The following is a 23,999-nucleotide window of genomic DNA, read 5'->3' as shown; positions in this document are numbered from 1 at the left end:
CCCTCACGGTATGAGACCCAAAACCTCACACACCTTCAAAGATGGCGAGAGCTACCGGGATATGAGAGTATATTGAGAGGAAGAAGGAGTAGTCTTACGAGAGAGAGATATACATCTCCTCACATAATCACTCATATTAGCATAGCATAGCTTAGTAATTAGCATGGTAGAGGAGATGAGCATGCATTGAAACTTGGCTCTTGGCTGGATTTGCATCACAAAGCCAAGATTTGTTGGTGTAGGCCTCCCTTCTCACAAGCTTGGAGTAGGTGATAAGCTTTCCATTAAAGCTTGAGAAGGAGAGAGAGAGTCTTCTTGTGTGAGTGTGTGTGTGTGTGCCATAATGCCTTTGAAAATTCAGCCCCCCTCTCTCTCTTGGCCGACCCGACCCCTCTTGCTATTTGCTCATGCTACCACCCCATTGGACCTCTCCATGCTTAGCCAATAGGATTTAAGGAGCATAAGTGATAGCCTTTTGACATGTGTCCCCCTTTCCCCTTTTGTGAGAGCTTTAGGTAATTAATTAATGCAACTAAACTCTCATTGGACCCCTTTGTCTCCTGGCCAATAGGAATCAGGCAAGCCATTGGGCTACTGAATGCTCATTGGACCCCTTGGGAGACCGTCCAATAGTCTTCCAGAGAGCTTAATTCTTATTGGTTCTTTTATTAAGTGTTTTTTAAATTAATTAAACTAGATTTACTCTAGCCTAATTCTCATTGGTCCACCTCCATGGCCATCCAATGAATTTGAGTACACCTTGTGCGCATCTGGGCTAAGGAGCTGACATGTGTCCCTCATTCCCTTTGTGTAAAGGAGGCTTGTGAGTGTGTGTGTGTGTGTGTGTGTGTGTGTGTGTGTGTGTGTGTGTGTTTCTCTCTCATCCCCTACTTGCAAGGCTCGCCCCCTCCTATGTAGGAAGCATGAAGACTTTTTGTACACACACACACACACACACACACACACACACACACACACACACACACACACACACAAAGCATCCAATTTTTATAAGCTTTGACCATTGGACACAACCTTTGATTTTTGGAACCTTAGCATTCTGGAAGTCTTAATGGGTTGAACCTTAGGGTCTTTAAAGCCCATTGTTGCACATTGCTCTTTTGCAAATGGTCCCCCCTTTGGATCCCTATTTTCCCTCCTTTGAGAATCCCTACTGTGGCTGGTCTACCAGCTTAACCAATATTCTAGCGTTTTCTCCCTTGGCACTTCCCCATATTAAATGATCAGTTTAACATGAGAAAATCATATAGGAGAATTAGATATTAGTTATTATGACAGCTTGCCACAATGCCTAGTAGGCAGCTAAATTCAAGGTAGTATGGGCTTCATAATTGCTAAATATGACAATGTTCCCGCCACTTTTTTGCTCTGTTTTGAAGGTGAATGGTATTGAGCGGAACGCCACCCGTTTTAATGCCCATGAGCGTCACATAATAGTAGTTCACCAAATGCGCGTTTTGATTAATTGATGAGTGGATTGAATATGCTACCTTTTGCTATAGGGACGCCAACCTCAAGATACCCATTATCATGTGCAGTTAGGAAGCACGATAGATAACACGAGTTAGTCAGCAAGGAGGCAAGAAGCCATAATTAATGACCTAAGCAGCTTACACTAGAGAGAGAGAGAGAGAGAGAGAGAGAGAGAGAGAGAGAGAAGGTAATATTGATCAGAGGACATAAAACATAAAGTCATATCTACGTGTTTTGTGTATGGTAGGGAGGACATATATATTCTCAACACTGCATGTTTCAATTGCACAAGCGCGACTCCAACTCGACTACATTGCAAGGCCCTTTATTTGCATCCAATTCCCCATGTGCATACCTTTGCTTGGCGCAACACACAAACGCTACGGGGTAGGGCATGGCTTCCGTTTCTTATAATTCTCTGAAGAGACCACAGTGCCAGCTCTCCACCATACTTTTGTATGACACCTCCGTATGATGTGCACTATATACTTTGCACTTTCAGTTTGTGACGTTTCATTGCAAGACGATATGTTTAACTATTCACATTGCTTTTTTGTAGCTTGACTCAAATATTAGCTTGTAGATTGGACAATTGAAAAGCAGCAGTACCACATTGTAGGTCAATAAAGCACCTCCTTGATTGTTCAATTTATTCATGCTTTATCTATTTACTTGTTTTAGAATTTTCCACATTACTTCCTTTGCTTCAATTTATTTAGATCTTGTTTTCAAAACTATACACTTGATGTCGATCAACATCTATACATGTTGGTTACACACACAACTCTTTGCATATGGTTGCTAGCCAATGCATGTGATGTATGACAATGGTGAATACACAAGTAGTGAATGCATGTGGTGTATCATAGTAGTGAATTCACCTTGTGCATCTTTACTTTATCTCTAAATAATTAATACCATACTAGGTGTCTAAATAATTGATGCCATACTATATATGTCCTTGTTTCTCTCGTACTAGGTGCCAATATGAAGTTCGCAAGACCTAGAAGATTACACTCCAAGCGTCAATAAGCTAGGGAGCAAATTGTAGCCAACTTGAAACTAGCTTACCATCCTCATGCTAGGTCATGGTTTGAAATTACTGCATAGTATAAAGATTGAAGCATGCAACATGACATCTTTGCTCATGTGTCCCTCCTGCGTGGCGGCATGCCTCACATATATAGCGATAAACGAGGTCAACAGATAAATGAAATAGACACTCTTCCTGGCCTCGCTTCTTTATTATTGTTGGGCGCTTTGCCATTGGAGCAGCGACAACAAGACTTAGCAGCATTGCATCTACATTCTATTACCAGTTCAAGATACCAAGCACAAATCAACAATATCCCCTCTCTATTCATGAGACCGATGAGCGATATTTGGACATAAAAGAGGCAGATATTATAATTATAGACGAGCTATCCATGTTAACCCAAACGACTTTTGACCTTATCGTCGTTTGACAAATATAATGTAACGCGTAGTACATTGGCAGATCCCTTTAACAACAAGTGTATTCTCTTGCTCGGTGATCTTGCCCAACTACCCCCAATTTGTAATCACGCACGAGAGCTTTGTAACACATGCCATATCACAAGCTCGGTCCACTGGCTACACACAACTTTCTACAAGATGTCATGCTCTGTAAGACATGCAACGGACCTTGAACTGCTTCAGTTCTTGACCATTATTCGTGAAATAAAACCAGCCTCGGATGAGATCAATTGTACCTTGGGTGCTATAGATGAAGCGCATGTACATGACTACATCAAGAACTCTAGTACGATAATTTATACCCACAGATCAAACATCCAACACTATAACAAACTTGCCTTGAATAAGTTGTACAATCAAATTGACATTGGTAAACATGGGTAACATAAATGTTCTTGAGTAGTGGCTCCTAGACCCTAAGTTCAACGAGTGGGATTCAATCGCAATTTGGTGTACACTGCATGATCACTGAAAACATCAACCTGACAACCGGTGCGGCAAACGGTGTAACATGCATTGTTGATGCCATAACGCAAAACACAGAAGGTGAAGTTACATGTATCAACATCCTCATTCATTGTACCGGGAATAACTATAAAAGAAGAAAGGCAAAACACACTCGACATCCACCTTCAAATATGCGAGCCAACGTTCTGTGCTACCAACCATTCGATGAAAAATTTAAAATACTTTTTGTTTGCAACAATTTACATGTAGCACGCACGTAAACTAGAAAAAACATTCATCAATACACACAGCAGTACAACTTCACTTGGATATAATCTCAATTATAACCATCCGTATAATCTCTAATTATTGATGCACTTAACTTTGTCTCCTCCTAAAAACATTATAGCATTTTTAAAATGTATATCCCTTTCATGCAATGCAGTCCTTGACAAAAAGTATTCCTGCTCTTGTTCTTTTCAATGCTAGATGCTAAATGTCGTATAGCAAGGCCCACCAAGCAAGACTCGCTGGATGTTTCCTCTTTTCCTCTGAGAATCCTCTCCCATGTGAACCAAACCTTGAGGCTTGCCTGGTTCTGCACACGTGGAGTGGCAGAAGACGGGTACCTTGCCTCCACACGAGCATTGCGTTTACTACTCTCGCTCTCAATTGGCTTGCCTAAAGCAACGCCGCTGCAGCTCTTTCACAGTTTCACCTCCAACTCTTCTGTTGCCCTTGCCCACAAGAGGGATCGTCCTAACAACGGAAGAGAGCACGGAGCGTGCTTGAACTTTTCTCCGACGTCTTGCCAACGCCAACGCCAACGCCAACGCCAGTAAGTAGTTGATTAAATGGAAATTGATGTGTTGTTGCCATGCCCTGATTTATGCGACCGATCATGTCGAGCTTGATTTGCTGTAACCTAACCGACTGAACAACTCTGGCCGCGCCCGTGTCATGACAGTGGGGTCGGAATCGGAATGTGTGGTCTTCGAAGGCGCGAGCTTCCCCACAACCATGTCTTCCACCTCCTCCAGCTCCAGGAAGCTGCTGCTTCTGGGAAACGGTAGCACTTAACTCCACTTAAATATTACATGCTGCAGCGATCTAAGAAGCGGACTAGTGAATGTGCGTACGCTACTCCGTGCAGGGATTTATGACACGGAAATACATTACTTGCAAATCAAATTCTACGGCATAGGAGTGTACGCCGAAGCCGACTTGGGACAGCACTTGAAGGAGTGGAAAGGCAAGAGTGAAGGGGAACTGACGGCAGAGGACAGTGCCTTCTTTCCAAGCTTCTGCAAAGGTAGCTACGCCTCCTCATGGCTTATTAATGTATACTTGTAGATCGATATGAGTGAATAGCTAACGAATGGAGCCGGCGCGTGAGAGTGCAGCTCCGGTAGAGAAGCTGGCAAAGCTGGTGATAATCAAGGAGGTGAAAGGAAGCCAGTTTGTAACTCCGCTGCAGTCGAGCGTGCGCGACCGCTTGGCATATGCAGATTTATATGAGGAGGAGGAGGAGGAAGCCTTGGATTCTCTGGTGGAATTCTTCCAGAAGAAGGCCTGGTTGACACAAGGCTCCTCCATTTTCCTGTATTGGCCTTCGCCATCACGCTTGCAGGTATGTGAAGGAGCTTAGACAATATGATTGTGCGTGTGTGTTGCGTGTATATGATGTTTGTTGTGTATATTGTACATGAATGATGGCGCAGGTGAGCGTAGTAGTGGGCAACGAGGTGGATGGGGCAGGCAGCTGGAAGGTGGAGGTGGAGGTGGGGAATGAGAATGTAGCGAGGGGAGTGCAGGAGTGGCTCTTCGGCCCCACCGCCGTCTCTCCCTCTCTTCTCAAATCTCTGGCCTCTGGCGTGCTTCGCCTGCTCTGAGAGCTCTTACTCTTGTCATAAAATTCTCGCATATACACGGCAAAATGTTCATTTTACAATATGGTTCATCATGATCTCTACATTACTCTGAGTCATATCTTGAAACATATCGCTCCCAACTCTCTTACGCCACGATTAAACTAGTTTGTGTGTGTGTGTGTGTGTGTGAGAGAGAGGGATCAGGGCCTCTCAAACTCAGGAAAAATAGAAATCCTTTCAAAACATCGTAAGTGTATAAGTGAAAAGACACATGAAGGTGGAAAGTCAAGGCATGAAGGTGGGACATGAGCTCATCCGGGCCAAAAGGGGGGAGAGGGGACTTTGTAGTTCCTTGATTTTTGCGTTGCCTGGGTATAGTTTGCTTCGAGACATGGCTCATGAACCTCGATTGTTAATCCTGTCTCATTGCCCCTTATTAAATGCTTGCAATGGTGTTACTTCGTGTCTATGGGAGGGAATGGGTTTTTGCAAACTTCTTTTAATTGTCAATCGATCTAATTTAAATTTTGAAGTCATTTTCTTGAATTTTTTCATTGAAAATTAGAACTTACTCGCTCCACTCTACATTTCATTACATTATCTGCTTGGAGGATGTGCTCGCCGCCCTAGATAGATAGTATAACAATTGATGTGTATGTAGCCATCCACATAAAGCGACCTCGTCACATCATGTGATGGGTTGCAAAATTGCCATGCTATGGGGGGTTTGTGAGCCGGTGCAAAAAGAAAGGTAGTATAATAATTGCTATGCATGGAGCCATGGTAATGGGCGTCCTTACATCATGTGTTGGGTTATAAAAATCACCATGTCCAGCCAGGTCGTCGTGGGTTTGGGAGTCCCCGTGCACCAAAATAAAGCACTTCCCTGACATGCCCTATTTCGAAGTTCCTCCCGTGCCCAATGTGTCTTGCTAGGGAGGACCCTCTTGAGTCGTCTGCTTCCCATGCTTGCCTTGCCACTAGATGTGGCCATCCACCTCCCCAATTGCCTGCATCTTGCTTGCCTCATGCTACATGGGACAATCCACCCACTTTCCCTTTCGAGTTCAAAGGAGGGATCTCCTAAGATAGGCCGTAATGAGCACCAACTTTTGAATTAAATGAAACCCACCTATTATTACGTTGGATGTGAATAAATTTCTGTGCGCTATGAGTAACCATGTGAGTGCGTGCCATTTTGTCTTCCTAGAAAAGCGCACCTAAAACGAATCGGTTAATTGTATGCATTGAATTTTTTTCCTATCGATCAATAGAAAAGTGATGTGGCCATATAAGTTTTGCCTTTGTTCATTTTTAGGGGATGAAGGCTTACTACATGATTATGATTCTCAAGTAATTTTTGTGGAAAAATTGTCTAAAAGTGCAATTGCCTTCAACATCCTTCATATATATGACATGCACATCAACATGATTAACATTGTTGGCGTTGCTTAGGGAATCGATGTAATGTGTTATGGTAGGCTTTCATTTTAAGGTATTATTTAGCATGTTTTATATCTCTATATTGTTTGCCTACATTATGAAGAGATGACAGACCTAACAATTCATCAGCCTCACAAAAATGGAGAGAGATGTTGGATTTTTTGAGGTTTTGTAATGGTTTGCCTTTCGATTGTTGTACCCCACATCTTCCACCTAGTTCATGGTTTCTTGTAGGTCAAACTCCTTTGACCATTTTTAGCTCTTTTTTCAACAATCTGCATTTGAGGTCATGTTCTTCTTCTTAAGTGATGGCTACAGAGGGCCATGCATCCATGGTTGTGTCCTCTTCTCCAGTATTTCTGGGTCCTTCAATGTTCTCTCTTGGCAATGTGGTGGCTTGCTCTTTGGGTAGTATGTCTTTAGCAACCATGTCGTCTCGTTACGTTGGAGGATGAAAAAATGGGATAAAAGATGTAGATCAAGTCTATTTGTAGAGATATGACAGTTGTTATGAAAGTGGACAAAGTTGTGCTTGGCATCTCTTTTGTCGATAGTTGGGCCAAACTAGGTGACTTGCACTGCTATGGTTGATATGTGAGCCAAAATGTTATGCTTGGTAGTGTTTAGGTTGATGTGTATGCCATGTCTCAAAATTTAGGGAAAATTACCAAAATACCCCTCTAATTTGTGGAAATTTCAAGAATACCCTTAGAATTTTGAAAATTCCCAAAATGCCATTGTATCTATTTTGGTTGGATTGTTCAAGATTTTTTAATCTTTATTTCTTTTTGACAACTGAGATCCGTTTTTGCGTGCTTAGCATGTAATTTGTCACAAATTACCTTGCAAAAAAAGGCAATTATGTCTAATGATAATGAAGCAATTAATCTCCAAAGCCTACATAATCAACTTAAATTTTGGATTTAGCATCTTATATTGATAAGCAACGAGTCTTCTTATCAAAAGCTACAAACTTTTTAATCTTTGGAGAAATTTAATTTCACAACCAAGGGCATTTTGGGAATTTATGACAAACGATTGGGGGTATTCTGGGAATTTTGAAATTTGAGGAGTATTTTGGGACTCTCCACAAATTAGAGGAGTATTTTGGTAATTTTTCCTAAAATTTAATATCTAACCAATCCAAATGATTTTCTCTTATTAAAGTGATCATTTAACGTGGGAGAATAGCCGGGAACAAGGTTAGAGTTTAAACATGTGCTTATGGGTCTATCTCAACACGGGGCCAATGGTAAAGGGGTTGAGAGATGATCTGTCAAAGAGCAAGGCTAGCTAATGGAGCTTAATGACCTTGAAGTTAGCTTCATTAAAGACTTTCAAAGGTTAGTGTTGAAAGTCCTTTGACCTTAGGTAAGGTAGGGTTGTGCTTGAGGTGGGAATCCGGCCCAAGCTTGAGGTGCTTGATGACTGAGATGCTTGAGTGCATGTCATGTTTGAGATGTTAGGGTTGTACTTGAGGTGGAAACCCGACCCAATCTTGAGGGGCTTAAGGGCCAAGCTTGTGGTGGAACCAGGCCCAAGGTTGAAGGGCTCCCGGTGTCACATAAGTCAACAAGATCCCTACAAGGAGGGGGCCGAGCCATGCAAGTAGCGGGGGTGGTTGGATGACCTCTCTCTCTCTCTCTCTCTCTCTCTCTCTCTCTCTCTCTCTCTCTCTCTCAAAGAGCACACCTTGCTCAAGAGGCAAGTAGGACACATGTCAAGGCCCTAGCTAGGTTGCCCTCAAGGAGTGTCCAAAGCCTATTGGTTGATCCCTAGAGAGGTCCAATGAAAAATTAGCTAATTAAATTGATTGTTTCAAGGCTAGCATGCTTGGTTGATATGCACTAGGCATGTGATTGGCCAAGCTTGAGGAGGTTCAATCAAATGCCAGAGAGTGCTAGAGGAGGGGGTCCGACCTAAGCAAGCAAGGGGGTTGTTTGGGGGGTATACCCCCCCCCCCCCCCCCCCCCCCCCCCCCCCCCCCTTGCCTACACACACACACACACACACACACACACACACACACACACACATTGTGTGAAGTTCAAATTGCGAAATCTCTATCTCCTCCTTCAAGCTAGTAGAGAAGTTGAAAGCTTACACCAACACTCTTGGCTATGGAATGTAAATCTAACCAAGAGCCATGCTTCAATGCTTAAGCTTTCCATCTTCTCAATCATCATTACTATGCTATTATGTATGTTAGCAAGAAGAGTGATGATAAGTGAGGAACTACTTCTTTCTCCTATAAATGTTTCTTCTTCCTCTTCCCTATCCTCATTTCCCGCTAGCTCTCTCCACCTTTGAAGGTGTTTGAACCCTTGGGAATGAGGCTGGGGATAGTTAATGCTTTTTACAAAGTTTATGTTATGCTTGTGATGCATGAGGCTTTCCATCTTCATTGCATCATCTAGGTCACAGATATACAAAGATTTGTATTATACCAAGTCTCTCTTGATGGGAGTATCTATAATACAAAATCCTATTAGAGGGGAGACCGACTCCACATAAATCCGGTCCTCAATTGATGCCAAGATCTCTAAACTCTCTCTTGCAAAAGTATTGGGCATGCCAAGTTAATTAAGTACTATGATTATGTTGCTACCATCAATTAAGTTCACCCTCTATGTTATGTCTCACAACAATGCTCTCTTTAATTCTCCTAATTTTGCTATTATCAAAGTTCATAGGCCATTTCCATTACATTGGTGTCAGAGCTATTGATTTCTCTTTTCTTGCTTAAGAAGAGAGATCCTTAAGTTGTTCATGAAATGTTGGGTCTGCTTATTGCAATAGGGTAAGTGGAATAGGGATTTATTATCTTGGTTGAGAAGGACTTAGTTCGAGGTACACCAATGGGAACTATAGTCTTGATAATGGAGCCTCTCGAGGCTTGCCTTTGGCTTTAACATTATTGAGCTACAAGCAAGCTCAATAGCAATGTTAGACCCTCTCCACTAGTCTTTGCAATCAATAGTGTCTAAACCATGGGTGTGGATGCTTGGCAACTAATTTTGAAAGGTAAAGCAGAGTAGCAACTAAGGTTTTGAGGGTACAAAAGCACAAAGTAATATATACATAAGTTTAATTAGCATGGTTGACAATAACCAAGAGAGTAGAATGAACATTAATAACTTTGACTTTGCGCATGAAGGTGGTAATGATGATGTCCCCATGTTTGTTAATTATCTTGTCACTAGGTTGCAACAAGCTATGGGCAACCCTGCTTTGCAAGCCGAAGTTACTCAACAACTTCGTGCTTATGGGATTTTCCTTCCTCTCCAAGAGGAGAGAGCTTAGGAGGCCTCTTGATGAGATCCCCACAAGAAGACTCTCTCCCCTACGAGAGGAGGAATCCAAAGAATGAGAAAGTAATTAATCCCTAAGTTCCTCTGAAGGTGTGGCTCCACAAAGGCGATGGTGCTTATGGGATTTTCCTTCCTCTCCAAGAGGAGAGAGCTTAGGAGGCCTCTTGATGAGATCCCCACAAGAAGACTCTCTCCCATACGAGAGGAGGATTCCAAAGAATGAGAAAGTAATTAATCCCTAAGTTCCTCTGAAGGTGTGGCTCCACAAAGGCGATGGTCTAGACGGTCGCCAACTCCTCCCAAGAGAAAACGGTCAATCCATAGTCCTTCTCCTTGTCACTCTGAAAGGGAAGAGAGGAAACAAAGAAAAAAAAGGGTAAGAAAAAGGTCACCCTCTTCTCCTTCTTCTTCACCTTTCTCCTCTTCCGATGAAAGCTATAGCTGTTCTCCTAGAGAATACAAGAGGAGAGGACATCGTAAATCTTATTCTGTACGACGAAGGTCACAAAAGCTCAAGAAGTTCAAAGAGGAGGAAAGAGTATCTCTTTTCTCACCTATGATGGCACCTTTGGTGCTACAGACAAAATATTGCCCTTCATCCAACAATTTGATGCGGCCAGAAATTGGCTCATCAATGGTGGGCTAGCCTTCGTGGCAATGGTGAAGTCCCAAAGACATGGAAGACTCTACGAGTTTCCATCATGAAGCAATTCCTTGCAAGCGATGCAAAGGAAAAAGTGCTTACCGAATGGCAGAGTTTGACGCTTCTCTCTCATGAGTCTGTTCACAAATATGTGGACAAGTTTTGGGATTTACATCTCAATGCTACTGTCTTTCAAAAGATAGACTTCGTCGAGCAAAAGCAACTATTTTGTGTAGGATTACCTGAAGAGATGGTCGAGTCTCAACGACCTGGTCCAATCACCGAAGTAATCCATCACACTATGGTTGCTTTGTGCATCAATTTTCAACAAGGGGCTAGACGGGTTGTCAAGCCCATGGAAAGCAAAGACGAAAGTGATGAAAAGGGAAAAACCAATGCCCAAAATTCTTCCCAAGGCAATCTTAATAACAACAACAATTGGTCCAAGAAGAAGGGACTTTATAAAGGTGAAAACAAACTCTCTCTTGAAGAGCTTGAAGCTTTTCGCAAGGACTATAAATGTTTTAAGTGTGGCGAGCAAGGACATGGCTATTGTTCTTGCCCCAAGAGAAATGACTGCAATGAGACTCCTAGAGCTTCCACTATCGAAGCTCCAAAAGAGGATGCTCATTGCAAAGGATCACCTCTCTCGTATGCTTGGAAAAGGTAAGGGAACATGATGCCTTCATCTTGTTTGACCCTGGCTCTACTCACAACTTCTTATCAAAATGGAGTTGGCCATCAAGTTGGGCATTCAAGCCTTTGAGATGGGAGATACTGTAATTGCGGATACCACTTTCAAGAGACAACAAGCCTCTGTTACTCCCTTGATTGGAAAGTTGAGGCTTCATGTCCAAAGCTACGTCGACAAAGAAGACGTTTTCATCTCTCCTCTCCAACAGGAGGATGCTATCCTAGGAGCACCATGGTTCAACTGCATGGCTGCCAACATGAAATTCTCTGAAAGGAGAATTTACTTCACCTACAGGGAAAAGAGCATGTATATAGATGCTAGTGAGTTTGGTCGTACTATACCACTTGTAAATCCTCTTGCTTTTGATAAATCAATGAAGAGCTCAGTTTTTGCGTACATGATTTTTGTCAAAGTCCCTAAAAGGTCCTAGTGTTTCATCAAATGTAAATGGTAGGAATCAAGAAGAGTTAGACTTGTCTAATTTTCTAACAGGATTCCAAGATGTGTTCATCAATGATATCCCTATGGACTTACCTCCAAAATGAGGGGATGATGACCATCAAATTGAGCTTCTACCAGGAGGCTCACCACCTAACAAGCCTCCTTATCGAGTTTCCCAAGCTCGACAAGAAGAGATCATGAGGCAAGTATAAGAATTGGTAGAAAAAGGGATGGTGAGGCCTAGCTCCTCTCCCTTTTGTTCTCCAATCCTTTTAGTGCAAAATAAAGATGGTACATACCGCATGTGTGTGTGGACTATCGAGCACTAAACCATATTACTATCAAAAACAGATTTCTCGTGCCTTGGGTAGAAGATCTGTTTGATAAGCTACAAGGCTCTACCTACTTCAGTAGGATTGACCTTAAAAGTGGCTATCATCAAATAAGGATAGTGGATGAAGATATCTTAAAGACCGCATTTCCTACAACGTTTGGTCTTTATGAATATCTAGTAATGTCTTTTGGCTTAACTAATGCACCAACCACGTTCAATCGTTTAATGGAGAAAATCTTTAGACCCTACCGCAAATTCACTGGAGTGTTCTTTGATGATATCATCATCTACTCCAAGTACTTGGAGGAACACAAGCAACATCTCCAAGAGATTTTTCAAGCATTGAGGGAGAACACGCTTTTTAATAATCAAAAGAAAATTTTTCCTTCAAGAGATTCAATACTTAGATCATATTGTATGGATCCATCAAAGTTGAAGGTAATAAAAGCATGGCCTAATCCAAGATCTACATGAGCTAATAAGCTTTCTTGGTATGTATGCATACTATAGACGCTTCATAGCAAAATTCTCTCAAATAGGAGGACCATTATATAACTAAATAAAGAAGAATGTTAAGTAATAATGGACTGCTAAGGAGCAGAATGCTTTTGACAAACTCAAAGAGAAGCTTACCTCCCAACCAGTCCTTATGCTTCCGGGTCTCTCAAAGCCATTTGAGGTCCAATGTGATGCTTGTGGTATCTTCTCGATGGCAATAGGCTATGTGTTACCCACTTCCTTCATGATAAAGTTATGTATCAATCTCATGCTCCTCCCTATGCGGGGCATAGAGGCATTCAACCTACTCTTTGAGGAGTAGAGACATACTTCTATTGGCCTACCATGAAAGTGGACATACAAGAGTATGTTTTAAAATGTGTGGTATGCCAAAAGACTAAGTATGATAGAGGGAAGCAACCTATATTACTCCAGCCATTGCCAATCCCAATTCACCATGCGAGAGTATATCCATGGATTTTACCTTTGGATTATCCAAGTCTATCCATGGAAATACGGGAATATGGACAATAGTTGACATGTTTAGAAAGCAAGCACACTTTATTCTTGTCAAAAATACTATTAAGGCACACCAAATGGCAACTCCCTTCATATCTCAGTTTTTCAAACACCATGGATTGCCAACATCCATCATGTCAGATAGAGATCCTAGAATGACCAGTAATTTTTGAAAAGGTCTCTTTGAAAATCTAGGTACACGATTGAATCTCTCTTTGGCCTATCACCCACAAACGGATGGCCAAAGTGAGATAGCCAATCTTATGATTCTTGATCTACTAAAGACTTATGTTACAGACGTAGATCAATGCTCAAAGTGAGAAAAGTACTTACGTCTTGTAGAATATGCATAAAATAACACTATCCATACTTCTACAAGAAAAACACCTTTTGCTTAAAGAAAATGATTGGGTTAGGCTCGATTGAGGCATATGACCGGCAAAAATCCTACGGGCCATCAAAAGTATTATGCTAAACTAGCAAAAAGATACTATGGTCCTTTTCAAATTTTGAAGCCAATCAATGAGATCGCTTATCAACTCAAGTTGCCCAACCATTGTCTCATACACAATGCTTTTCATATGAGCCTACTTAAGCCCTACAAAGGAGAGCCACTGAGTGAATCAATTATTGAAGACCCTCCTGATAATGAAGACCAAGAAGAGGTGCTACAACCCGAAGCTATCCTTTCGGAATGAAGACAAGGTCCTACGACATGGTAAGATTATCCGACGGTACCTTATTAAATTCAAAAATTATCCTTTTGAAGATGCTAGATGGATGCAAGGAATATAGCTTAAGGATAATATGAACCTTGTCAATGCTTACAAATGCTACATTAGAGTAAGAAAATGTACAAATTGCTTTCAAATGACCAATGTTTTTGTCCTATAAGACTAGTTCTCTTTTTATTGTGCACAAATTTAAGTAGTATGTCTGCTTAGAATCATGTTTCTGAGGACGTCTCTCAAACACGAAGTAGAATATGTCACTCTACTTTGGGAGAATGAAATGGACTAAAGAGCACACATGCTTGTGGTAGCTACGTTTCTCAATAGTCAATCATCTTGCAATGATGTCGTAGGGTAAAAAGGGATTCTCTACCCGCTAATAAACATTGACTAACGACTAAGGCTTTATCTCTTCTACTTCATATACGACTATGATTTCAAGAGAGAGGTAATGTCATAAAATCTAATATCTAACCAATCCAAATGATTTTCTCATATTTAACTCATCATTTAATGTGGGAGAATAGACGAAAACAAGGGTTAGAATATAGACGTGTGCTTACGAGTCTATCTCAACACAAGGCCAATGGTAAAGGGGTCCAAATGAGAGATGGTATGTTAAAGAGCAAGGCTAGCTAATAGAGCTTAAAGACCTTAGGGTTAGCTTCATTAAAGACCTCCAAAGGTTAGTGTTAAAAGTCCTTTGACCTTAGGTAAGCTAGGGTTGCGCTTAAGGTGGGAACCCGGCCCAAGCTTGAGGCGCTTGTCATGCTTGATGACTGAGATGCTTGATGTGCTTGATGACAGAGATGCTTGAGGTGCTTGTCATGCTTGAGATGCTAGGGTTGTACTTGAGGTGGGAAACCCGACCCAAGCTTGAGGGGCTTAAAGGCCAAGCTTGTGGTGGAACCGGGCCAAGGTTGAAGGGCTTGAGGTGTCACAAAAGTCAACAAGATCCCTAGAAGGAGGGGGGCGATCCATGCAAGTAGCAGGGGTGTTTGGATGACCTCTCTCTCTCTCTCCCAAAGGGCACCCCTTGCTCAAGAGGCAAGTAGGACACATGTCAAGGCCCTAGCTAGGTTGTCCTCAAGGAGTTCCAAAACCTTATCCCTAGAGAGGTCCAATGAGGAATTAGCTAATTAAATTAATTGTCTTTGCATTTATCAATTCCTCTCTCTCTAAGGAGGACACTTTTCCTAAGGCTAGCATGCTTGGTTGATATGCACTAGGCCTGTGATTGGCCAAGCTTGAGGAGTTCCAATAAAATGCCAGAGAGTGCTAGAAGAGGGGGTCGACCAAAGCAAGAAGGGGGGTTGCTTGGGGGGTATACCCCTCCCCCCCCCCAACACACACACACACACACACACACACACACACACACACACACACACACACACACACACACACACACACTCACTGTGTGAAGTACAAAGTGCAAGAGCTCCATCTCCTTCTCCACGCTAGTAGAGAAATTGAGAGTCTACACCAACACTCTTGGCTATGGAATGCAAATCCAACCAAGAGCCATGCTTCAATGCTTAAGCGTGCCATCTTCTCCATCTTCATTAGTATGCTATTATGTATGCTAGCAACAAGAAGAGTGATGATAAGTGAGGAACTATTTCTTTCTCCTATAAATGTTTCTTCTTCCTCTTCCCTACCCTCATTTCCCACTAGCTCTTTCTACCTTTGAAGGTGTTTGAGGCCTTGGGACTGGGGATAGTTAATGCTTTTTACAAAGTCTATGTTATGCTCGTGATGTATGAAGATTTCCATATTCATTTCATCACCTAGGTCACAAGGAACACAAAGATTGTATTGTACCAAGTCTCTCTTGATGGGAGAATCTATAATACCAAAGCCTATTAGAGGGGGGACCTGCTCCACATAAATCCGGTCCTCAATTACTGTCAAGTTCTCTAAACTCTCTCTCTTGCAAAAGTATTGTTCATTCCAAGTTGATTAAGTACTATGATTATGTTGCTACCATCAATTAAGTTCACCCTCTATGTTCTCAAAGTAGTCTCACAAAGATGTTCTCTTTAATTCTCCCAATTCCGCTATCCACAAAGTTCTTAGGCCATTTCCATTACATGCAAAATGTGATCTTCTTAGAAAGTAGATAAAGTTATTGATGGCTTCCCATCCTAAACGTTAACTCTTGGTAAATTGCACTTGATTGTTGTAGAGCGTCGATGTGCACTCCTCATATTGTGTAATTAACAAATTCATTCACTAAATCCACTCTCTCTCCATACCATGTCTTCAACTCGAGCATTGTTGGGTATATCTACTAGTGCCTCCATGTACTAAACATTTTAGTGAAATCTTTCAAATCATTCGGAAATTTGGGTCTCCCTCTCCCTCCTCTTCGAAACAAATTTACCATCTACCACAAAGTGATGCTTCCCTTTGTCTCATGTTGCAAAATTTTTGTTGATATGTACCTCTTATAGCATGGAGGAGAGTTAGTACACGAATCCCAGTGTGATAAAAAAGCTCATTAAAATTTTTTGGTGTTGATTGCCCATCCTTGTAGCTTGGTTTTGAATTTGTGACCACCCAATAGCTAGCTTAATGTCTTAGCTATATACTTGCATGGGATTTGTTGCTCTCCTAGCTACTTTACTTGCCCATAAACCAATTGGTGCAAGCTAAAGTAAACTCAAAAGAAGGTACACTTGGATACATTGTATGGGTCATACACATCGTAGTGATTGTGCCCTAATTCTTTATCATTGATCGTAATGTTCAGAATTCATTCAAGACCTCGAGTTGGATCCCGTCCCCGACTTGACCTCGGAAGGTGGTAGTTATCTACTAATCTTGTTATAAATAATCTCCTTGTGAATTCTTCCCAGTTCCTGAGGATTTTGTAAAGGAGCTATTAATTAACAATCTTCATATGAAGTCTTTCAACAACAAGTAGAGGGGTGTGTGTAAGAACATTGGTAGGTTTTGGAGTAATCTCTAATTGTTTCCTTGGATGAGTTCTCTCCCATTTGAATCCATTACTTTCTCTAGGTCATTCTTTTTTATTTCGCACTATTAGGATGTAATGTAGCAATTGTGTGGGGTACTTGGGAGGACCTTGGTAGCTTTAGGCTAGTTAGATGGATTTCGTGGATGGTCCTTGAGAGGCATGTGGTGTCGATAAAGATAACATCAAATAAGGAAGGCAAAATTCATAGAATTGTGTTCTTATCATAATTTTGCATGAATTTTTAGTTTTAGTAGGAGTGAGATAAGTAATAAATTGTTAAGATTACATCTGTGCTAAAATAGTATGAAGTTGCATCACAATTATCAAGGCCAATATTACAGACACTTGATAGTTGAAGAGTAGAGCTGGGACCCAAACTTAAAATTTGACTTGATGACGTGAGTGGATACATTATATAGCCAACCTCTCCTAATTTAGTGCCATTTGAACAATTGAATATTCAAATAGGGCTTGTAAACTACTGAGGTAAGTAAAAAGGGGATATAAGTGGAGATTCTTATGTTTAAAAATTGAACTCATATACATGTGATATCTAAACGTTGTGTATATGTTGGGGTAATCTCATATCTGCAAAAAATGAAAACTAGGGTGAGTTCACTATTGGCACACTTAATAGTTGATAACACTCTTTAAGAGCAATTTTGGTCAATTCCCCCCCCCCCCCTCTCCCCCCCTAAAGTTTCTACTTTCGAGTTCAAAGGAGGGATCTCCCAAGATACCCCCTAATGAGCACCGTCTTTTGAATTGAATGAAACCCACCTATTATTAGGTTGGATGTGAACACATTTATGTGCTCACACTGAGTAACCATGTGAGCCCGTGCCACTTTGTCTTTATATCACACATTAAACGAATCAATTACTTGTATGGACGGAATTTTTTTCCTATCGATTGATAAAAAAGTGATGTGGCCATATAAGTTTTTCCTGTCTAGGATGAAAGCATACTACATGATTATGATTCTCAAGGAAATTTTGTGAAAAAATTGTCTAAAAGTGCAATTGCCTTCAACATCCTTCATACATATGACACACACATCAACATGATTAAGATTGTTGGCACTGCTTTGCAAATCGATGTCATGTGCTATGGTAGGCTTTCACTTTAAGGTATCATTTAGCATGGTTTATTTCTCTATATTGTTTGCCTATAGTATGAAGAGAATGTGACAGACCTAACAATTCAATAGCCTCACAGAAATGGAGAGAGATGAAGTTGGATTCTTTGAGGTTTTGCAATGGTTTGCCTTTTGATTGTTGTACTCCACATTTCCCACCTAGTCTATGGTTTCTTGTAGGTCAATCTCCTTTTACCATTTTTAGCTCTTTTTTCAACAATCTTCTTTCAAGGTCATCTGCTTCTTCTTGAGTGATGTCTATAGATGGCCGTGCATCCATGGTTGTGTCCTCTTCTCTAGTTTTTCTAGGCCCATCGGTGTTCTTTCTTGGCAATGTAATGGATTGCTCTTTGGGAAGTATGTCTTTAGGCACCATTGTCGTGTCGTTTCACTTGACGAGGGAAAATGGAGATAAAAGATGTAGATCAAGTCTATTTGTGGAGAAGTGGAAAATTGTTGTGAAAGTGGACAAAGTTGTGCTCGGCATCGCCTTTGTCGATAGTTGGGCCAAAGTAGGTGACTTGCATCGCTATGGTTGATATGCGAGCCAAAATGTTATGCTTCGTAGTGTCTGGGTTGATATGTATGCCAAATGTGATCTTCTCATGAAAGCAAAAAAAGTTATTAATGGGTTTCCCATCCAAAATATTAACTCTTGGTATGCATTGATTGCGGTGTATGACCAACATAATTGGGGCTAGTAGGCCAAGTGGTTTTTACATGATGCTAGCGGAAGGCCTTTCTCCAACTGCTTACATGGATGCTTGCACCTTGAAGACAAGTGAGCTTACAAAGTCAATTGTAACATTTAATGTAGCGGAAAATAGCATGAACATAGTGAGCATTTCATTAGAATAGATTCCTAATGAGATTAACAAGAGTGCTTGGGTGGAGTGAGCAACAAAAAGCATAACACCTAGCTAGAAAGCACGAACAATACTTCAAAAGAGAGAGAAATTAAGCAATTGACAACAATTGAGGACCGGATTTGCATGGAGCCGGTCCCCCCTCCAAAAGGCTTTGTATTATGTTCTCCCATCAAGAGAGACATTTTAAAATACAATTCTTTGTGTTCCTTCAATACTAGCTAGTGCAATGAAGATGGAAACTTCATGCACTAAGCAAAACACTTATCAAACACTACATCAATTCCCTCACGGTCTCAGACCCAAGACCTCACACATCTTCGAAGATGGTGAGAGCTAGCGGGGTATGAGAGTAGATTAAGAGGAAGAAGGAGTAGTCTTACGAGAAAGATGTACATCTCCTTACATAATCACTCATATTAGCATAGCTTATCTTAGTAATTAGCATGGTAGAGGAGATGAACATGCATTGAAGCTTGGCTCTTGGTTGGATTTGCATCACAAAGCCAAGAGTTGATGTAGGCCTCCCTTCTCACAAGCTTGGAGTAGGTGGTAAGTTTTCCATTAAAGCTTGAGAAAGAGAGAGAGTCCTCTTTGCTTCACACATGAGATTGTGTGAGTGAGTGTGTGATAATGCCTTGCAAAAATCAGCCCCCCCCCCCCCCCCCCTCTCTCTCTCTCTCTCTCTCTCTCTCTCTCTCTCTCTCTCTCTCTCTCTCTCGGTCGACCCCTCTTGCTAATTGCTCATGCTACAGCACTATTGGACCTCCCCAGGCCTAGCCAATGGAAATTAAGCAACATTAATGATAGCGTTCTGACATGTGTCCCCCTTTCTTCTTTTGTGAGATCTTTAGTTAATTAATAAATGCAACTAAACTCTCATTGGACCCCTTTGCCTCCTGGCCAATAGGAATCAGGCAAGCCATTGGGCTGTTGAATGCTCATTGGTCCTCTTGGAAGAGTGTCCAATAGTCTTTTATAGAGCTTAATTCTTATTGGTTTTTTCATTAAGTGTTTTTAAATTAATTAAACTAGATTTACTCTAGCATAATTCTCATTGGTCCACCTCCAAGGCCATCCAATAGGATTTGACTACACCTTGTGGGCATCTGGGCTAGGGAGCTGACATGTGTCCCTCTTTCCCCTTGTGTACAAATGAAGCTTGTGAGTGTGTGTGTGAGTTTCTCTCTCATCCCCTACTTGCAAGGCTCGCCCCCTCTTATGTAGGGATTATGAAGACTTTTTGTGACACACACAAAGCATCCAAATTTCCTAAGCTTTGACCTTTGGATACAACCTTTGAATTTTTGAACCTTAGCATTTTGGAAGTCTTAATGGGTTGAACCTTAGGGTCTTTTAAGCCCATTGTTACACATTGCTCTTTTGCAGATGGCCCCCCCTTTGGATCCCTATTTTCCCTCCTTTGGATCCCTAATGTGGCCACTCTGCTAGCTTAACCAATATTCTAGCTTTTCCTCCCCTGGCACTTTTCCATATTAATTGATCAGTTTAACATGAGAAAATAATTTAGGAGAATTAGATATTGATTATTATGACATTACCTCTCTCTTGAAATCATAGTTGTCCTCGACTATGGGGTAGAGAAGATAAAGCATACTCATTAGTCCTTTTTCCTAGCAGGTAGAGGATTCCTATATTACCCTACGACTTCGTTCCAAAATGGATGACTAGTCCATTTGGCGCTTGACAGCCGAAGCTTCCGCAAGCATGTCTGCACATTAGTCCTATCAGTCTTTCATAGTAGAGTGACAAGCTCTACTTGGTGTTTGGGAGACGTCATCTCCGCAAACTTGATCTAAGCATGCATACTACTTCACATTTGTGCACAATAAAGAAAAAGAGAGTCTTATAAGACAAAAACTTTATTCATTTTAAACATTTGTACATTTGCTTACTCTTGGGAAGCATTGACAAGGTTTAGGCTATCCTTTAATTGTATGCCTTACATCCATCTAGCATCTTCAAAAGGATAATTCTTAAACTTAATAAGATATTGTCGGATAGTCTTACCGCCTCTTAGTACCTTGTCTTCATGTCGGAGAATGGACTCAGGCTGCAACACCTCTTCTTGGTCCTTGATCTCCGGTGGGTCTTCAATAGTTGGTTCTTGAGGTGGCTCTCTTTTGTAAGGCTTTAGTAGGCTCACATGGAAAGCATTGTGTATGAGCCAATGGTTGGGCAACTTGAGTTGATAGGCCATTTCATTGATTGGCCTAAGAATTTGGAAGGGACCATAGTACCTTTTTGCTAACTTAGCATAGTACTTTTGGTATCCCGTAGGATTCTTGCCATCGTGTGCTTTAATCGAGCCTTGGGAAATTTGAGTAAGACCCAATCATTTTCTTTAAAGGATTGGGCTCTTCTGTGCTTGTCAGAAGCAGCCTTTTGCCTTTGCTGTGAGATAGAGAGAGCATCCTGAATCTTTTGGAAAGATTCTTGTAGGTCTCGGCTATACTCATGTGTAGCGAAGATCTTCCCGTGTACCTTAAGTAGCAAGGGACTTTTTGATCTTCCCTCAATTACATCAAAAGGTGCTTTTCCTGTGGAAGTATGTACAATGTTATTGTAAGCATACTCCACTAAGGGTAAGTACTTCTCCCATTGGGATCTTCGATCTACTTCCGTTACATAGGCTTTTAGTAGATCGAGAATTGTTAGGTTAGCTATTTCACTTTGGCCATCCGTTTGCGAGTGATAGGCGGAAGAGAAGTTTAGCCTTGTTCCTAAATTCTCAAAGAGACCCTTCCAAAAATTACTGGTCATTCTAGTATCTCTATCCGACACTATGGACATTGGCAAGCCATGGTACTTGAAGATTTGTGAAATGAAGAGGGTTGCCATTTGATGGGCTTTGATAGTCTTTTTAACAGGTATAAAATGAGCTTGTTTACTGAACCTGTCTACTATCATCCATATTCCTGTATTCCCATGGATAGACTTAAGCAATTCAAAGATAAAATCCATGGATATGCTCTCCATGGTGAATTAGGGATTGGAAAAGGTTGAAGCTATCCAGGTTGCTTCCCTCTATCAAACTTCGTCTTTTGGCATACCACACATTTAGAAATATACTCTTGTATGTTTGCTTTCATGGTAGGCCAATAGAAATATGTTTTAATCCCCTTTAGAGTAGATTGAATCCCTCTATGCCCTGCATAAGGAGGAGCATGAGATTCATACATTACTTTCTCACGTAGTGAGCTAGTAACACATAGTCTATTGCCGTAGAGAAGATAACCATCTTGTAAAGTAAATGGTTCCTCTTTCTTCCCTAGTGCAAGGGCTGAAATCACATCTCTAAAATAGGGATCAATAGCATACTCATCTATCATAGAAGATAGATCATTGTGAGTTGCTATGGAAACCGCATTCACTCTCGGCCGTCTTGAAAGTGCATCGGCTACTTGATTATGCGTGCCAGCAATGTGAGCAATATGAAAATGAAATTGCGAAAGAGAGTTATCCCACCTCATTTGTTTGTCGGAGAGCTTGGTCTGCATCATGAAGTACTTAAGACTTTGGTGATCCGTTCGCAGAATGAAAGGAGTCCCCAATAAATAGTGCTTCCATGAGTCTAAGGCATGTAGAACTGTGAGGAGTTTCTTTTCATATATGCCTAGAGCTTGCTCAACAGGGTCGACCTTCGACTTTCATAGCCTATGGAGTGCACTTCTTGAAGCAAAACAGCTCCAAGGCAATCACCACAAGCATCACATTGGACCTCAAATGGCTTTGAGAGATCCGAGAGTATAAGCACAGGTTGAGAGATAAGCTTTTCTTTGAGCTTTTCGAAAGCATTGTTCTCCTTGGCAGACCATGTGTACTTAACGTTTTTCTTTGTTAGGTCATGTAATGGTCCTTCTATTAGTGAGAAATTTTCTATGAAGCGTCTATAGTATGCGCACATACCTATAAAGCTTCTTAGCTTATGAAGATTCCTTGGTTTAGGCCATCCTTTTATTACCTCTAACTTTGATGAATCCCTTTGGATGGAGTCTTGAGAGATAATGTGACCTAAATACTGAACTTGTAAGAAAAATTCACTTTTCTTTCGATTAACATAAAGTTTATTCTCTCTTAGAACTTGAAATATTACCTGGAGGTGTTACTTGTGTTTGTTTAATGAATTAGAGTAGATGATGATATCATCAAAGAACACTCCAGTAAAGGTTCGGTGAGGCCTAAATAGCTTCTCCATCAAGAGGTTGAATGTGGTTGGTGCATTGGTCAAGCCAAAAGGCATGACAATGTATTCGTGAAGACCAAACGTAGTACAAAATGCGATCTTTACAATGTCTTGATCAACTATCTTTATTTGATGATAGCCACTTTTTAAGTCAATCCTATTGAAGTAGATGGACCCTTGTAGCCACTTTAAGTGGACCCTTGAAGTAGGTGGACCAAACGTAGTACAAAATGCGGTCTTTACAATGTCTTGAACAACTATCCTTATTTGACGATAGCCACTTTTTAGATCAATCCTACTGAAGTAGGTGGACTCTTGTAGCTTATCAAATAGGTCTTTTACCTGTGGAATGGGAAACCTATTCTTGATAGTGATCCTATTTAGTGCTCTGTAGTCAACACACATACAATATGTGCCGTCTTTCTTTTGCACTAGTAGCACAGGATAACAAAATGGAGATGAGCTAGGCCTAACCATGCCCTTCTCGACTAACTCATGCACTTGCCGCATAATCTCCTCTTGTTGAGCTTGAGAAACTCTATAAGGAGGTTTGTTAGGCGGTGAAATTTCTGGAAGAAGTTCAATTGCATGGTCATCATTACCTCGTTTAGGAGGTAGCTCACAAGGGATGTCGTCAATAAAGACATCCTGAAATCCCTTGAGAAAATTGGATAACTCTAATTTCTTTTGATTGTGTATATTTTCTTTTGCTAAAACATTAGGTTCATTTTGAGAATCTTTAACAAAAATCATGTACACGGAAATAGAGCTCTTTATTGACTTTTTGAAAGCTTGTGTATGTACAATGGGTATAGTGTTACCCATTTCCTTAGCATCTATATACATATCTTTTTTCCTGAACTTAAAGGAGATTCTCCTTTC

General features: G+C 41.1%; 1 protein-coding gene across 1 annotated transcript; it reads left to right on the top strand.

The window, feature by feature from the left end:
- Positions 1-3,905: 3,905 nt before the first annotated feature.
- Positions 3,906-5,421, top strand: LOC147431865 (chalcone isomerase-like protein 2). Its single transcript, XM_086494330.1, has 6 exons — positions 3,906-4,276; positions 4,406-4,423; positions 4,485-4,507; positions 4,592-4,750; positions 4,842-5,068; positions 5,160-5,421. Exons 1-6 carry the CDS (start codon positions 3,921-3,923, stop codon positions 5,328-5,330), a joined length of 954 nt encoding a protein of 317 aa, XP_086350456.1. The 5' UTR covers positions 3,906-3,920; the 3' UTR covers positions 5,331-5,421.
- The last annotated feature ends 18,578 nt before the right edge of the window (positions 5,422-23,999 follow it).

Source organism: Adiantum capillus-veneris, chromosome 21, assembly GCF_014529385.1.
Source record: "Adiantum capillus-veneris isolate H3 chromosome 21, ASM1452938v2, whole genome shotgun sequence".
NCBI classification, from domain to species: Eukaryota; Viridiplantae; Streptophyta; class Polypodiopsida; order Polypodiales; family Pteridaceae; genus Adiantum; species Adiantum capillus-veneris.
The sequence above is the reverse complement of the archived record's forward strand: the minus strand, read 5'-3'. Positions and strand labels throughout refer to the sequence as shown.

Excerpts from the sequence above, each read along its gene's own strand:
- LOC147431865 (XM_086494330.1), top strand. The coding sequence starts at position 3,921 with ATGCTAGATGCTAAATGTCGTATAGCAAGGCCCACCAAGCAAGACTCG. Across the intron at positions 4,508-4,591 it reads GCTGCTGCTTCTGGGAAACG|GGATTTATGACACGGAAATA; the intron begins GTAGCACTTAAC and ends TACTCCGTGCAG. Across the intron at positions 5,069-5,159 it reads CTTCGCCATCACGCTTGCAG|GTGAGCGTAGTAGTGGGCAA; the intron begins GTATGTGAAGGA and ends ATGATGGCGCAG.